General features: G+C 52.2%; 2 protein-coding genes across 2 annotated transcripts; one reads left to right on the top strand and one right to left on the bottom strand.

Annotated features, from left to right (window-relative positions):
- The first annotated feature begins 710 nt into the window (after positions 1-710).
- Positions 711-2,417, top strand: LOC112875538 (protein WHAT'S THIS FACTOR 1-like). The gene has a single exon (XM_025939419.1). The coding sequence runs from the start codon at positions 764-766 to the stop codon at positions 2,030-2,032; it is 1,269 nt and encodes a 422-aa protein (XP_025795204.1). The 5' UTR covers positions 711-763; the 3' UTR covers positions 2,033-2,417.
- Positions 2,418-13,984: 11,567 nt separating this feature from the next.
- On the bottom strand, positions 13,985-16,538 carry LOC112877956 (9-cis-epoxycarotenoid dioxygenase 1, chloroplastic). The gene has a single exon (XM_025942329.1). The coding sequence runs from the start codon at positions 16,408-16,410 to the stop codon at positions 14,578-14,580; it is 1,833 nt and encodes a 610-aa protein (XP_025798114.1). The 5' UTR covers positions 16,411-16,538; the 3' UTR covers positions 13,985-14,577.
- Between the last annotated feature and the right edge of the window lie 254 nt (positions 16,539-16,792).

Raw genomic sequence — 16,792 nt, 5'->3', positions numbered from 1 at the left:
TAGTCGATCTGGAGGCCCGACCGGTCCGCGCCGCCGTACGACATCCTCCTCGGGCTGTCGTCGCCGTTGAGCCTAGCTACGCGCCTCCACGCATGCAGATTTCTTTCAGTCAGCATGCAATTGGCTCGTCGATCAAGAACAAAAAGGAAAGGGGAGGGAAATGCTGCTCACCTCACGAATCTGTGCTGCCTATGGCCTTCGATGAACCGCTTGACGGCGCCGCCGCCGAACATAACGCGCCGGTGAAGGGGATGGAGGACCGGTTCGACTCATTGCGCGCCCATCGTCACGACATGGCCAATCGATGGAGCGAGGAAAGGCCGAATCCTAGCACAATGATCAAACAAGGCGAAGCTCTGATCGTCAGAGAGAAATTTCCACAAACACTACGATCGATGGACACGAACTCGAATGCGTCGCAGCTGAGCATCATCACCTGTGTGATCGGTCGCGGTTTCTTCCAAATCGCCGCATCAATCAAAGCGGCCAATTTAGTTTTTATTTTTTTCCCCTCGTCTTTGCTCCCATTTCCCCCGCCTATTCCGTGCGAGCTTTCGCCCACACCACCGGGGACCTCTCATTTGGGCCGAATCTCTCGGCGCCCAGCGGCCCAACCGGGACAGACCCACCAAACTTGGCACGAGATCACACACCTCCGATCCGCCCATCTCGACGCCCTCGACACTCCCCTTGACCTACCGCCCACTCTTTCCCCCACCGCCGCATTTTTTCCTCGGCAAAATCCCCTCCCAAAACCCCCGCGATGCCTCTGCTGCCGGCGCGGGCGCGGCGGGCGCCGGCGGCGCTGCTCGTGCCGGTGCGAGGGCTCCTGGAGGCGCGCGTGCCGTGGGCGCGGGACCGGGCCCTCGACCACGCCGTGGAGCGGGAGCGCCACCTGGTGCCGTTCCTGCTCGCCAAGGACGCGCTCCTCGCCGCCACGCCGCCGCCGCACGCCGTGCCGCTGCACTCGCTGCCCTCCACCATCCCGTTCCCATTCCGCCCGCTCCGCTTCCTGCGGCTCTACCCGTCGGCGTTCGCGCTCTCGCCGCACCCCATCGAGGTGTCCCCGACGCCCAGGCTCTCCGCGCTGCACGCCGCCGAGGCACAGGTCGTCGACGCCACGCGCCCCGACGCCGCCGACCGCCTGCTGCGGCTGCTCATGCTGGCCCCTTCACGCGCGCTGCCGCTCCGCCTCGTCGCGCGGCTCCGGCTCGACCTCGGCCTCGCGCCAGACTTCCAGCGGTCGCTGCTGCCCAACTACCCGGACTACTTCGCGCTCTCCCCCGACGGCACACTCCTCGAACTCGTCTGCTACAGGAAGGACCTCGCCGTGTCGGCGATGCAGTCCTACGCGCAGCGCACCGGCGGGTACAAGGTAGGCGACGCGGTCGCCTTCCCGCTTTCCTTCCCCCGGGGGTTCGAGCTCGACAAGAAGGTGCGCAAGTGGTTGGACGAGTGGCAGAGGCTGCCGTACATCTCGCCCTACGAGGATGGGTCGCATCTAGCGCCAAGGAGTGACATCACGGAGAAGAGGACCGTGGCGGTTCTGCACGAGGTGCTCAGCCTCACGGTGGGGAAGAAGATGGAGAAGGAGGTGCTGGTCAAGCTTGGGGAGGCGCTGCGGCTGCCGCCGGGGTTCAGGAAGGTGGTGGCTAGGCACCCTGGGATTTTCTACATGTCACACAAGCTGAGGATGCAGACGGTGGTGCTTAGGGAGTCATACCGGAGGCATATGCTGGTGGACAAGCACCCAATGATGGGGATAAGGTATCAGTACCTCCATTTGATGCATATGGGGAAGGAGGAGGTTGGAAAGGGCAAGGGCAAGGATCGTAAGAGTAGTCGTGGCGAGCAAATGATTGGGGAGGAATTTGGTGCAGAAGGGGAGGATGGTGATAATGAGGAGGACTATGATGATGAAGTTGATGGAGATGAATTGGACGAGGAGGACATGGAAGCAGGTGTTGCTTCCGAGGATGAGGAGAGTGACGACGACATCGATGAGGATACAGGGAAACAAATTGCTCATTGATGCTGGAGCTGGCAGCTGCTCTTCAAGATGATGTTAGTGCTCGTAAATCTCTGTCTTGGACAGCATGAATACGCACGCAGGGAACACAGAAAACAGATGTACAATCAACTTTGGTGTCAGGTAGAAAACCTAATAGAAGATGGAACATGTCTTTCTTAACTCAATTTTGAAGTCGTTACTGATGTTAAGTGCAACTATTCTTGTTGTATAATTATGGCTTCACCTGAGTTATTCAAATTCTGTTCTAGAATCTGAGCATATCTACATTAGTCGTATATAATATGCTTATATCTTAAATTCCCTACACTAATATGCTGATCTCTTGTTCAATCAAGAGGATGTTTGGCACAGATATTTTCGAGGCATATATTCAGTTATTCACATATTTGTCCATCATCATCTGATAAGAATCGTTCTGTATTAAGGCAAATGAATTAAGGAGCTCTAGGTTTTGGGTTTGTGCTCTGTGAAAGCTTTGACAATGTCAACTTGGCACACCGAACTTGTATGTGCTATACTTATGTTCTCACATCCATCAGAAGTAAGCACATGTAAATTATAGAGGCATCTTAAGATCTACTTGTTGCCTATAAGAACCTATCTATATATGCTAAAGGGCGATGATGGATATCCAAAGTTGAAATTTTAAACCATAGCTGGCTTTTTTTCTTTACGAGAAGAAACTACACTGAAGTCATGATGCTACATTCCCTACTGGATAAAGAATTTATAGCATTGTGTGTGCTAGCACTAAGTAAGATTTTGACAGATTACATAAACTTATATACTAAGTGTTGACAACTTGCCATCTTTATGTTTACCAATGTGTAGGCTACAGAACCCATTAGTTACTCTGTTCAAGACTAATCTAAAACAGTCTTTAGTTTTTTTAAAAAAAATGGTATAAAAATAATTTCTTCTACTGGATCAACTTTGACTCTGACTCCATCCATATAACAACCCCCATTTCTATACAGCATTTTCTATTGTGCTTTAAAAGTTTTTTTTCTTTTTTTTTTGGGGGGGGGGGGGTGATGATGAAACAAGAAAATAGTTTAGATGGTACTTGCAAGATTTGAAGGGAGAGGGAAGATAAATTAGGGCAACAGAATGTGGCTTCTATACATTTTCGTTACTCAATTTTTTTATTTTAATATGTGCTGCTGAACATCTGATCCAACCACTAGTGTTGTAGTTTTATCACTGATGTTAATGCGTAACTGTTAAACTATTTATCGCACATGCACTTCATGGAGTTATTATTACAACACGCATAAAAGCACTCATAATTTAGATTTTAATAATGCATCCTTTTCGTTCTAGTACTATTCTTAGAAGTTGTGCAAAGAGGGGAAAAGACTAGTAATGGAAAGATAACTGTAGTGGGTCAAATACAACATGCTTATTCGATCATGTACTGCAAAAAGCAAGGATCTGTTCTTTTATTACCAACTGGATGAAGTTACATCTTTGACTGATTTGGAGGTTGCTGATGTGGGCTGAAAGATAGGTTTTGCTCCATGGGTGACACATTTGGCAAAAGGGGTAGTTTTTTCCCTTCTCTCCCAAATCCCAATCATATTTCTTCATCATGTGTCACTTACATGGCAAATTCATCTCTCATCTTAGTCCAAATTAGCAAACCACCCTTGAGAACTTACTCATGGTGTAAATTGACCCTCGGTTTTTTAAGTTCAGAGGTTAGATACCTGGCATTATAGTTCAGGGGGTTAAGTGGACTTCTGAAACTTTTGAATGAATAAAATGGACTAATTCCTGTTTATGAACTTATTTTGCATAATGATGCTTCAATGGCACTGATATTTCCTTGCTACAATGTATTTTCAAAATGATTTTTTGACAGCAATTCTGGTAGGCATGGAGCTAGATTTTAATCAAATCCATCCCTTCCCTTACTGTGAATATAAGTAAATACTGTATCAGTAGGTGCCCAAACTGACCCACATAACACTACAGCCAACACTTATCCCAGCCAGCACTCCATTTTGGCTCTAATTCTTCTGAGAAAATAGGTCCGAATTTGGGGTGGTAAGACTTTGATTTAGTCTAGCACTTTAGCCTGTATGTTTTGTCACGGACTAGTAATGTTACTCAGATGATTAAGCCAAACTGAATTTGTCAGACTACCAGTTCAATTCTTGAGACCTGTTGATCTACAAAACTGCCAATGCATGAGACTACCATTTCAATTGGACTCAGTAAGATACGAACATTTAGGAAGATTTGCATGTTTTAGTTTAGAGAACCACAGATAATGACGCGGAGATACGTTCTTTTGAGTTAACACGGTTCTATATTCTTTCTGTAACATATGCATTGCTCAGGTTCGCCATTGTTCTATTCAAGACTAAGGAAATCGTGTTCGATAAAAAGAAAGGCTAAGGAAATAAACGAGGTAGGAATGGCTTGGACTTTGTTATGTAGATTGTTCATACCAAAATCTTATTAGGCAAATTCTTTACTGACTATTGGATGATCATGTTTACCGTTTAGCATCTCTAGAAGAAGACTTACCATCTGCTACTGCAGCCATGGTAGCTGGTGTTCTCGTGTACATGAAAAGCATATTGAAGCATGCTGATTTAAATAGTGAGCTTTGCTGTATGACTGACCAAGTAAGAAAAGACATGGTATCATCAATGCGTTTGGTATTCTCCTGTGGAATCTTGTCATGTGATTAACTCCATTGCATGTTGCAATGCCAAAGAAATGAAGTACTCAATGGAGAGAGAAAAAGGAATAGAAAAGGTGACCCATCTGAATCCTTATTCCAGATGTCCATGACTGCCGTAATCAAATTGAGATATTGTGCTGATTTGAGGTTTCATTGATAGTCTGATTCCTTTTCCTTAGGTAGTATTGACACATGCAGCATCCTTCCCCACAAACACCATGTGTACTTCTCACTGGTCAGTCAGCTTAGTTGCATGTTCTGCTGATATTGAGTCACTGATTTCAAGTGGTACATATTTTAACTTGCATGCTCAAAAAGCGTTCAATGTATTCTTCAAGTTATCTTCGAATCATGACGATTTGATCGGTAGAAGTGCTTATGCATTCTATTGTCTTTCTGTGATCTCTTGTGTCTTGGTCTTATGGACTTGATGATGTCATAGTTCTAATGAATCTTTGTTTCTGTTTTAGTTTATCTTGCGACAACAATGTATATTGTTTTGATCGTCACAAAATTTTAATTTATTTATTTTTACCATTGCCTAAACTAAAAAAAATAAACTACCTCTTGATAGTGTAGTTTGTACTTTGTAGCTGGTCTATATAAAATCTGGGTGAAGTATCTTGGATAGATTGGAGTTTTAAATTGTGGAGAATCAGAAACATATCTGTAGACACATTGTAGGGGTTCAGAGTTTATTATTTTACCTTCTGAGTCAGTATCCTCATTACGGACACCCGAGCTTTGTTGCCACTTAATTGTAGTCTTCTATATAGTGGTTTTGTAACTGTGTGACTGTATATACTTATAATTGTTCAAACTTCATACAAACTTTCTCGATTTCACCAGTTGAATGCATAGAATGGCATATTTCAACCTTCCCTTGGTGCTAGTCCCAACTCTTCTGTTTCAGAACTGATACTGGAACAAAAAGGCACTAGAAATTGGTCTGTGCCATTTCCAGGCTAGTTGAGATTATATGTTGGAGTATCCTCCAGTCACCTACTGGCATCTCCAATTCTCCATCTGTTCCTGGCTATTTATTTTGTTCAGTTAGTTATGAGTTATGGCATACAGTATGGATTCTCCTTTAGAACACCAGATAGGCAGATACCCTGTCCTCACTTCTTGAGACATCCATGTGACTGGTAACCAGACTGCTGGGGACAAGAACCAAGTGATACTGCCACAGTGTCGTCAGTGAGTTCCATCTTCAATTGCAACTGCCTAGCCTCTAACATGAACCGAGCATCAATGCCTGACCAGAAGATATTGATATGTCTCCTTGCATTTATTCAAGCACGCATATCTTGCGTTGATCTACGTCAACCGCTAAGGTTGATATCAACAGGTATCTTGCAGGATGTGTTCATGTCTTCCAGAATCTTTAACATGACCATATTCTGGTCCTAAATGTCCATGTCTGAACTTTGGAGGTATCTTCAATGCTGTATTCTTATAGCTTCTGATTAAGCATGTTCAATGCACGCATCCTCATTGTAGCATATACTATAGTGATTACTTATATATCTAACTGGAACTGGTTACCGGATCATAAACATCTTCATCATTTCCCTAGTTGAATATATCATGTCAGATTGCAAGCTTGTTCAACTCGCTGTTTCATAACTTTCCTTATCGTGACCTCTGTGTTCAGCAGCACCACTTTCTCTTGTTCAACTAATATTTCTCATTGTTCTTTCAGGATAAGCTAACAGAAGCACCAATCAGAGTTCAGTGGACATAATGGGATGGACGCAATAAGTGCTCACCTACTGAGATCTCCATCTGTTCAATCGTTTCTTTTGATAAGTTGGGTCATGAGTTCATGACATATAACATGGATTCTCGCTTGGAGCACCAGATACCCTGTCCTCACTTGTTGGGCACAGCCATGTGACTGAGCAACAGACTGATAAGGAGTAACTACTAAGTGATAGTCTACCACGCAGCACTGTCTTTGGCAGATGGACAGCGAGCTACATCTCCATGTGCAGCTGCCTCTCCTCTAACATGAGCGGAGCACCAATACATGGCCAGAGCATATCGGTGTGTCTCCCTGCATGGATTCAAATCACGCATGTCTCGCAACTAGCGGCACAAACAGCTGAACATCCCGACAGGTATCTTCAAAGTTAATGCTCATGTTGTCAAGGATCTGAACATAAATCATAGTATTCAGGTTCTGAAGATCCCCACTGCAAGGTGCCATCAAGCTTAGTGCTCACGTAGTCCAGGACTTGAGCATGACTGGTACTTCAGTTTCGAGATTATTACATGTCCGACATGCATGTTTTCTGGGCCAGTTTGGCCAAGCTGAAGTGGTTGGACACAAGTAGGGGGGTCACACCCATGTTAAACCATGTGCCAAAATGTTACATAAGGCCAAGATCCCGGGTCCTGGCGACGGCCATCTGGTAGCCAACCCGGGGACACACTCGCTCACTAGTCTGGTGCCTGTCTGGTTCGGTCAAGAGACCATTGTGGCCCTAGCTCAGTCAGAGCAGGGGTTAGGAGCAGCCGTTGGACTAAACAAAGCATTTTTCCGTTTCATCAGATGCACAAGATCATTATCATATTGGACTGCAGTTAGCCCAGCCTTTTAGAGATCCCCCAAAATATAATTGAGAAGAGATGTGTGTGACAGTGTGACATGCCACCAGTACTGGCGTCTCCTCCACAGAAACTGGCATCTCCGGCCGGTAGCAAGCATATCTCTGTCGTCGTGGACTCATCCTGGACTTGGACTCCACCTAAGTTGCAGTTGTTTATGCTGTTTGGTGTCAGGGCATTTTCCTAAGCTAGTCTCAACTGCTCTACGCTTCATGCAGCTATCTGACTTACCGACTGACCACTTGCGAGGCACAAACTCTGGCAATGTCTCTGCACGATTGTCAGGCTCAGAGACTCGGAAGTCATGGGTTGCCCACCCGAGGCCTGCAGGCCACAAGAACTGGATGAATCTTGCATAGAAAGGTCGATTCAGATCGGATCTGTAGAGCATGCATTGCATTGGCCCCTGTGATTTCCGGGGATAAAGCAAATAAAAGTTGACAGGGGGGTTCCTATCAACATCTTGCATCAGCGCCTCACGAACACCAGGAACTCATTTTAAAATCTCCATCCGTTAGCAGATTCTTGTTAGGTGATTAGTAGCGATTTCTGGCCGGTGGCCAATGGTCTCTCATAATTGATGGAAAATTAATTTTATAAGCAATATGTTTTCTGTCACAAGGGACCTGTAGCGTATGCGAGAATTTCGCCGAAATGATCCATTTCCTACAAAGATCGAAATCATTCCATGTGTTTCTTTTCTTTTCCAAAACCTGCAGTGGACGTCAACACCGTATTTCCCGTTCAGTTAAGAGAATGGCTCAAATACTTCAAACAGGCCTGCTGGCTGTGTCCAAATTTGAAAGGATCTTCGCATAGCCTTAAGCCAGAAAGTGGGGGGATTTGAGTACAATTCTGCAGGTATAGAAAAGGTACTTGTGGGAATCCTGCTCCGAAAAGCAGGGCCAGAGATCGTCTCAAACCTTCCACAGATGACGCTCCATCTCGAATTCTCTTATTCGGTTTGATTGATGGCATCACTGCATACGTACTCGGGCATCTGCTGCTTCTTTTCTTCGAGGTATGCTACTTAATTGCACCCTGAAATAAACTTATGGTGATCCCTCCCACCGGTTGTCATCACCATGCATCAATGATTGCAGAGTTCGGTCATCGGCTCGCACCAGGTTAACTGGTTCAATGAGCTAGTTTAAACAGTGGTAATCTAGCTCTCTCCAAAGTGACACGCTGTAGATGGATGTAGCACGCGTGCGAACTTTAGGTACAGCAGAAGTTTGGCAACCTAAACGAAGTTAACAAGTTGCTGTGTTACTTGTTCTTATCATCATTTCCTCTCACATGGATTTCATTTTCTCCAGAGTCTCTTTTAGATGAACATTTATATGTATACATATATATATCGGAGGATTTCTCCAGCCGGGTGGCGGAGTACACCCGCCTAATCCTAGTTTAGGATGAGTTTAGGGAAAGTCAAGAAATGTGAGATCAAGAGGAGTATGAATACGGGAAACACACAAGGGTTTAGAGTGGTTCAGGTCTTCGGAGCGTAAAATCTTACGTCCACTGTGTGTTGTATTGCTTGTGAGCTTGGAAAAAGCCTAAGAGAGCCCGTGAGAACGTCCGTGAATCTTCTAAAGCCTATGTACTAGCATGCGCACTCTTCCTTTTATAGGCTTAAGGGGAGCACGTACACTGAGCGGGGTCCCGACAGGTGAACCCAGCGACATATTAAATAATATACATACTGGAGCCTTTAATGCCACGGGTACAGAAATCTCCCACTTCAGCTCCTTCCTGTAGTCCTCGATCGAGAAGTTGACGTGCGTATCTACAACTAGGGTATGGTCATGTGCCGCCTTACCGGCACAGTGCCTACTGTCAGTGACATGCACAGTAGAAGACGTGCTGTCACTGTTGGGCCAATTCCCGCTGACAGACGAAGGGGCTATGTTGACCCGCTGCGCCGTAGCCTCCGCGCATACTTAGCAGCGCACGCTGTAGCCCTCCTGCAGCAAATCATAATTACCCTTTGCTCATGCGCGCCGTGATGTGACTACACGTCGCCCGCCCGCGCGCAGAGCACGGTGATGCGATGCGCCGCCTCGGTAACAGGCAGGCTTACCGTGGTGTCAGCATACCTGCCCAACGTGTCAGTGGGTAGCCCACGCCCCGTCACGAGCACGCACAGCCCACCTACCCGCATTTTATGCGGTAGTTGGGTTGACGTCCCGCAGAAGGCTTATTGCCACCGGACACGTGGCAGAGCTGGCTTAGCAGCCACTTCCTCTAGGGCACGCGGCGGCACCGGACCTCCTCCCTGGTGGGGTGGAAGGTCCGGATCCCCCTGGCTGGCCTAGGTGCACAGGCCCCCAGGGGGTCCGGTTTCCACATGTAGCGGCACCGGACCACCCCGCGGGACCGTTCCTGAGCGCCTTGTCCTTGAGGGTACGTGGAGGCGCCGGACCTGCCAGAGCACGGGGTGAGGTCCGGAGACCGTGACCCCAGCTGTCAAGCCCAGGCCGTACGCCCCGTCACCCAAAGACTTAGGGCAAGGTTACGGATAACCTCACGCCCTCGGGTTGGACACTCTAGCAGGAGGTACTCCTGTCTGTATGTACCGACGATATACGTCGTGGGAATTTTACAAGCGGCGGCGGTTCAAATAATATCGTTGCAAAAAAAAGAGGAAATTTACCTAGTTACTGCATGATGCAAACTACTTCTCCCAACATTTTTTTTGGGGGGGGGGGGGGGGGTGGTTACTTTAACACATCATCTTTGAACTGAATAAGTAAGCAAGAGGTAGTCAAGCATCAACTGTATCTGAAAGTGCCCGGACCTAACGGCAGGATTATCCTAGCTGGTTCACCTTAATCTCCCCTAGTTAACTATTAGCACCAGTACGTAAACAAGGCCGCGTCTGCAAGATAAGGACCGCCCCTGGACGCGTACTCGCGACCTTTGCATGCGCGCGCACATATAATTGAAAAATGGCTTCTTTACGCAGATATGATATATATATATATGTGCATACATAGCATATATAAACACAAGCAGTAGCTTTCTTGCCGCGCTAACCAGTCCATTAGAAAACTTCGAAATCGCGCCGCTTTTTGGGCCGTAGCCCGGCTTCGAGCTGGTGAGCTTGGACCGTACGGAAATGGCGGTCCGGTCAGTGACGGCCGGTCGACGCAGGGACGCCGAGATTCGGACGGCTCGCGTCGTTGTCAGCTGAGCACGCAGATCAGGCCTCGCGCTTTGCCATCTCTCCTTTTCTACTCCCCAGAGGTTGGTCGGTAAAATACACTATGATATCCGCGGATTAGGCAGCAAATCGGGGGTTGGATAACGTCCTCGTTCGAGTTTCTTGACCGGTGACCGATCGAGTTCAGAATATACTGCAGCTTGCCTTTCTACCCATTTGATCGATGGATCGATCCATCCGTGCGTGCGTCACCTCGTCAGCAACGTGGGGGGAATCAGAGCGTGTTTGGCCACGCCTCCGGGCGTGGCAAGTGGTGAAGCCTTTTTCTGGTAGAGGGGGCTAAAGTTTGGTGTCTCTCGGAGTCTCGTCAGGAATCTAGGACCAGGCCGTCGATGCGTGGAAGTGTGACGTTGAGCAGCCAAACTTCGAGACCACCTGGTGAGCTCAAGTTCTCTTTGATCTGAATTCGTCAGGTGCTTAACTTTGGGCGTCGGTATGGGCTCGCGTGGATGCTCCCAAAATGGCAATTGAACGCTAGGGTCTCGTTTAGATTGCAAATTTTTACAACCGGTGATACTGTAGCGTTTTCGTTTGTATTTGACAAATTTTACCTAATCATGGACTAACTAGGCTAAAAAGATTCGTCTTGTGATGTACAATAAAACTGTGCAATTAGTTATTTTTTTACATACATTTACTGCATGTGTCCCAAAATTGATGTGATGGAGAGAGAGTGTAAAAATTTGAAATTTGAAGGGGAACTGAACAGGGCCTAGGTCGGACAACTGGGGTCCCGTACCATCATCCCGACAAAATGTGGGCTTCTCAAAGAAAAAGATAAAAAATCCTATTACTTGAATGGTAGCAGGTCGGGTAGATTTTCTTGGGACGCCGGGGGAAGAAGCCACGGCCGTCCACGTTGTCCCGTACCAGTGGACAGCCTCTAGCTCCACTCAGGACACCCACCCGACCGCTCGACACGGACACAATATCCGGTCCCCTCCCCCCCACCCCCCCGTCCTCGATCGACGACGTGCGCGCGCAGACATCCCCGGCGCTGGAACGGCGGCTGCCACGCCGGGCCGGCAACGCCCTGGCGCCGTCGATGGCGCGCGCCGCGGGGCTGGCGGCGCCGCGACAACGACGACGTCCCCGCATCGCCGTCGCGCGCGGCCTCATCCCTTCCCTCCGGCATCCCTCCTCGTGGCGCGTGGCCCACTACACGGCCGACGACGCAGGCGTGGCCGCGGATCCCGTCGCGTTTCCCTGGCACGCATGCAAAGCCGATGGAGGCGCGACGGCCGGTTGGGGATATGGTGGCGCGCCGGTGGATGGGGACGGGAAAGGCTGGCCGCCCCCGGCCATTAACAACTTACTGATCTAGGGGGATGATCGCATGCAACGCAACGGTCGATTCGATCGACCGGCACCGGTAGGTCTGGTACGTGCCGCGCCGGGCATGTACGCGCGCGGTGCACCCCCAGTGCGTGACCATCCTCTGTACTACTAGTACCCTGATCGAGGCAGAGCACGGGCAGGCTAGCAGCAGCGCCAACCGGCAATGCGCGTCTCTCCCAACCAACATTTTTCCACTGAAAAAAATAGACGTTTCGAGAGGGGGGGGGGGGGGGGGGGGCGCTCCGTTTCACACTGCGTGCGAGTGCGCGGTCGAGCGCTCAGTGTGCGTGGCCGGCGCCCGGATCGCTTGCCAGCCGTCGCGAGTGCCGCGCGGGATCATATCTATCAGAGCAACGGCCAACGGCCGGCGTCGCGCTCGGCGCCGACGGCGACGCGACGCGACGGGAGTGGTCGGCGCGACCCGCGACCGCGACGTCGCCGCGTATACGTGCCGGGCGCTCGCGCTGCAGGCAAGCGGAGACGGTAATGGCCACGAAAGGGACGTGGCATCTCTCTCTCTCTCTCTCTCTCTCTCTCTCTCTCTCTCTCTCTCTCCCCCCGCGTCCGCCGTCCGCGACGGCACAAGCAAGCAAGGGCGAAGCGCACGTCCCGCGCAGGCCGCGGCCGATGGTCATCAGGTGGGTGCTGGGGGTGGGGATGAGTGGCTGACCGGCAGGCTACCTGTTTTGTTAGTTAGTTGGGTGCTTTCGGTCTCGGGACGCTGGGGGGCTGCGGCTGCTCGTGCTCCATTGCCTCTGTGCTCGCACACGACGGCTGCTCAATTGTCTCGTTAGAACTGTACTCCAGATTTCTATGTAACTTCGTCCGGGTGATTGACATAAATAAAACTACTTAAAGATAAGCAAAGGATAAGCAGCAGTGGAGTCAGAAAACTAGGATGATCCTTTCAAAAAAAAACTAGGATGATAGTAAGGCCAAGCAGCAGAAATTCTGTCTTCTTCGTGTCGATAATGATGCAGCTCATTCCTTCGCAGGAACCGGCTCGGCCGGCCGCGCTCGACGCGGCGTCGGCGTGAAACACGTACGGTTCCCAGCACGAGAGCGGTGTGAAGCACGACGGCGAGGCCACAAGAAAAGCACGTAGCGGCGCGCGGGCGAGGACTGCGCGCATCCGCCGGCACATTGCCCATGCGGCTAATTATTCTAAATCCATCACTTGGGGGAATGGACTACGAGCCGAGGGCATCCGGCGACAGCCACGGCAAGCGTATGGTCGCGCACCGTGCGCGGGCTCAGACTTCCATGCGACGGATTCTATTTCTATACCACGTGGGGATAAAGTTTGCTCCCGTTTCCTGCATCCGCTAGAAGGTTCTTAATTTTTTAGTTTCTCTACGGCTTTTTTGTGAGGTGGCATGCAGTTTTTGTGGTCTTCTTGCATAGTGATCTTTGCATGCAGATGGTCTTCTTGCATAGAATCAGCAGAAGTACATAAAAGAGCTCCAAAAAGAAAAAAGAAAACGTGCAAGCTCTTACTGGCTGACTGACCCAACAAGGCGTGTATTGTATCTGACGTGCAGTGATCTTAATTCTGGTACAATCATGTGTGATATGCTCCTCAAGAGGGAAGAAAATTAAGGAACAACTTGACAAAACCAGACCCAGCTAACGGACTTGGGAACTCTGTGAAGCGCATTCCGCACGATGTCAACAGCATCCACAAGTCCTCACCTGCAGCAACGAGCCGCATCACAGACGACAAAGCCCCAATCCGCCTCGTCAATTTGCAGAAAGTCCTTCTCAATCAACTTCCCCACTTGGAAACCAAGCCCCAGCCACCAGTGCGGCAGCATCCATCCACACTCCGTCAGGGAACAGTGGCCGGGGCGGGAAGAAACAAGAGCGAGCCCCCATATGAGTGGACCAGCAGAGGATCTGTGGAAGAAGCAAAGTTTCCATCCGCGTTCGGCACCAAGATCAGTAGATCACCATGCCCGTGGCCGGACAAGGAGGCCTCTTGGGAAGTCCCCGGAGCGTAGCCCCGCAACAGAGACCCCCACAAGAGGACACGGGGATAGAATTGAGGAGCAAGAACAAGATTTGAATCTCCGGACAGAAATTGAGGCAGAATCATCACCATTTTTATTATACTATCGACAAATGTACACACCGTGACAGAGAAACCATGCCAGCAACACCTCAGCGGCAACTGGGCGGCAATGGCGGGCAAGTAGGGCACAGCCAAGATCCCAGACACTCCAGTCCACTGCGAGGAGTGACAACAACTGGAGCTGGAGCGGGGAGGCATATCCCTGTCTGATCCAAAGAAAAAAGGGAACGAAAAAAAAAATGTAGCCTAGACTAGCAGTAGGCACCAGCTGAGCTCTGGCTGCTCTCTAGAAGCAAGCACCAGCTGAAAAGCTACGAGCTGGGCCCCTGTTCTCTCTCTCTCTAATCTGCCACTATCCCGACTAAAATATACTCTTAATTACACTAGTGTGACCCGAGCTAATTTTTTTTGGAAATTTAACTACCAACTGCTGTAACTGTGGTGTCGGGGACGGCGAAGACTCCGGGGACCTACTGTGGCTGAGGCTCCCTCTGGTGACTTCTCCCCTGATCCATGGCTCGTGTCTCCTCTGTTCCTCCTCACCCTCCTGCCCCCTCCAAGAAACGCGGAGGTAGGTGGGGAACGAACGGGAGCTCAGGCGATCAGGCCTGGGCCTCGAGCTCGCTGGCCGTGATGAAGGTGCCGTGGAAGCCGAAGGGAACGCGGGACGGGAGCTGGACCGTGGCCTCCAGCCGCATGTCGGCGGCATTGACCACCAGGAGCTCCGACGTGCCGGCGCGCTCGTCGTGCACGAAGGTGAGCACGTACCCGTCGTCCTCGCCGCGCGGGTGCGCGGCGGCGGGGTCCATGGGCACGAAGCAGGGCTCGCCGCCGAACCGGCCCTCGCCGTACTCGAACTTGGTCAGCTCGCCCGTGGCGAGGTCCACCTTGGCGAAGCCCGACACCTTGGGCCATGGCTCGGCCACGGCGAGGTACGCGTACCGGGTCTTGCGGCCCAGGAGGTTGCGGTTCACCATGCCCACCTCCAGGTTCACCTGCTGCGATGGCGGCAGGATGGCGCGCCGCGTGGACCGGCCAGTGCGGGTGTCCAGGCGGATCTCCGTCAGCACGCTCTCGAGGTGCTCGTCGGACTCGTTGAAGATGGAGTCGGCGGGGGTCATGCAGGAGCCGATGACGACGACCTCGCCGGTCTCCTCGTCCTCCCACGCGTTCCACAGGTGGAAGCAGAAGCAGTCCGGCACGTCCACCCACACCATCTCCGACGCGTCCTTGGCGTGCTTGGGTAGCACGCCGAAGCGCGACGTCTTCTCCTTGTCCAGCACCACGGGCGAGCCGCCGCGCAGCATCTCCTGGAGCTTGAACACCACCTGGTGGTCGGGCACGACGACGAAGTTCTCGGTGATGGCGAAGTCGTGGATCATGGTGGGCTGGTCGAGTGGGATCTCGACGTCGTCGGATTTGGTGCCGTCGGGCCTGAAGTAGAAGTACTTGAGGTACGGCTTCTTGATGACGTCGTAGCTGAGCGCGTGGAGCTCGCCGGTGGCCGGGTCGAGCTTCGGGTGCGCGATCATGGCGCACCCGAGCTGGCCGTCGAAGTCGTAGCGGCCGACGGTCTCGAGGTCGCCGCCGTCCGTGACGCGCACGTGGTACGGGAGGTCGTCCTCGGACATGGCGAGGAGGTGTCCGTTGAAGTAGACGAGGCCGGCGTTGGCGACGCCGGTGCCGTGGGAGGGATCGACGAGCCCGCACGCGGCGCGCGCGTAGAACAGAGCAAGGCGCGCGATCCCGGAGTGGCCGTGCAGCTCGCCAATGGCCTTGGGGAAGACGGGGCGGCCGATCGCGCGCTCCTGGCGCAGGCGCGCGGTCTCGGTGAAGCGGCAGGCGTAGGACTCGGCGACGCCGTTCCGTATCCGCAGCGCGTGCACCATGCCGTCGCCGTCGAAGAGGTGGTGCCCGGCGACGGGGTCGAAGCAGGGGTTGGCGCCGTTGCGCGCGTACACGCCGTTGATGAAGGGCGGGATGCGGCCGGAGACCGAGAGCTCGCGGGCGGGTGGCCTCTCCCCGACGGGCGCGAAGTTGCCGGCGATCTGCACGGCCGGGTCGGCCGTCCTGGGCAGGCCGTGGGGGCGCTCGAGGACGCCCGCCACGAACCCCTTCTCGAACGCGTCGAGCGCCGCCGCCGCGGCGCGCTGGAAGAAGTTGAGCTCCTTCTTCCTCCCCGCCGTCCGCGGCGGCGAGGCCGGCGCCGGCGCGGAGGGCCTCGGCGCGGCAATGGCGGCGGCGTGCTTCCTGGGCGCCGGCAGCTCGGCGGGCTTGAACGTCGCCGGCGGCAGGCACTCGGCGGGCGCGGCCCGCGGCACGGAGCTGACCGCGCGCGGCGCGAACCTCACCGAGCTGGGGGCCCGGGCCGCCCTGGACCCGGCCGGCAGGCGCCGGTGTATTGAAATAGAGGTGGGCGGGGCGAGACCCTGCATCGCGGCCGCTGAATTGTCGAGGATCGCTGGGGTTTAGGCGGAATCTGGTGGGTTTTTGCGGAGGTGTGCGGAGAAGGGTCGGAGGCTGGAGCGAGCGAGCCCGTTGGTGTGGTGTCCGGTGGGGCGGATGGTTTGGGCTGGGAGGAAGGAGGCGGGGCGTATATATAGAGCTCGGGGGGCAGGCGGAGCAGGGGAGGGAGGGAAGAGGGAGGAGGTGGGTGAGTGAGGGGGAGGGGAGAGAAAAGAACTGACAGGGAGAGGAGGGGGAGGCGGAGACGGGCGGCGCGGTGGTGGGGATCATGGGATGGCCGGTTTGAACGGGCCGCGAGTCCAAGGCAGGCAGGGCGGGGGGGGGGGTGGTGGGCGCTGAGGCAAGGGAATG

Source organism: Panicum hallii, chromosome 9, assembly GCF_002211085.1.
Source record: "Panicum hallii strain FIL2 chromosome 9, PHallii_v3.1, whole genome shotgun sequence".
NCBI classification, from domain to species: Eukaryota; Viridiplantae; Streptophyta; class Magnoliopsida; order Poales; family Poaceae; genus Panicum; species Panicum hallii.
The sequence above is the reverse complement of the archived record's forward strand: the minus strand, read 5'-3'. Positions and strand labels throughout refer to the sequence as shown.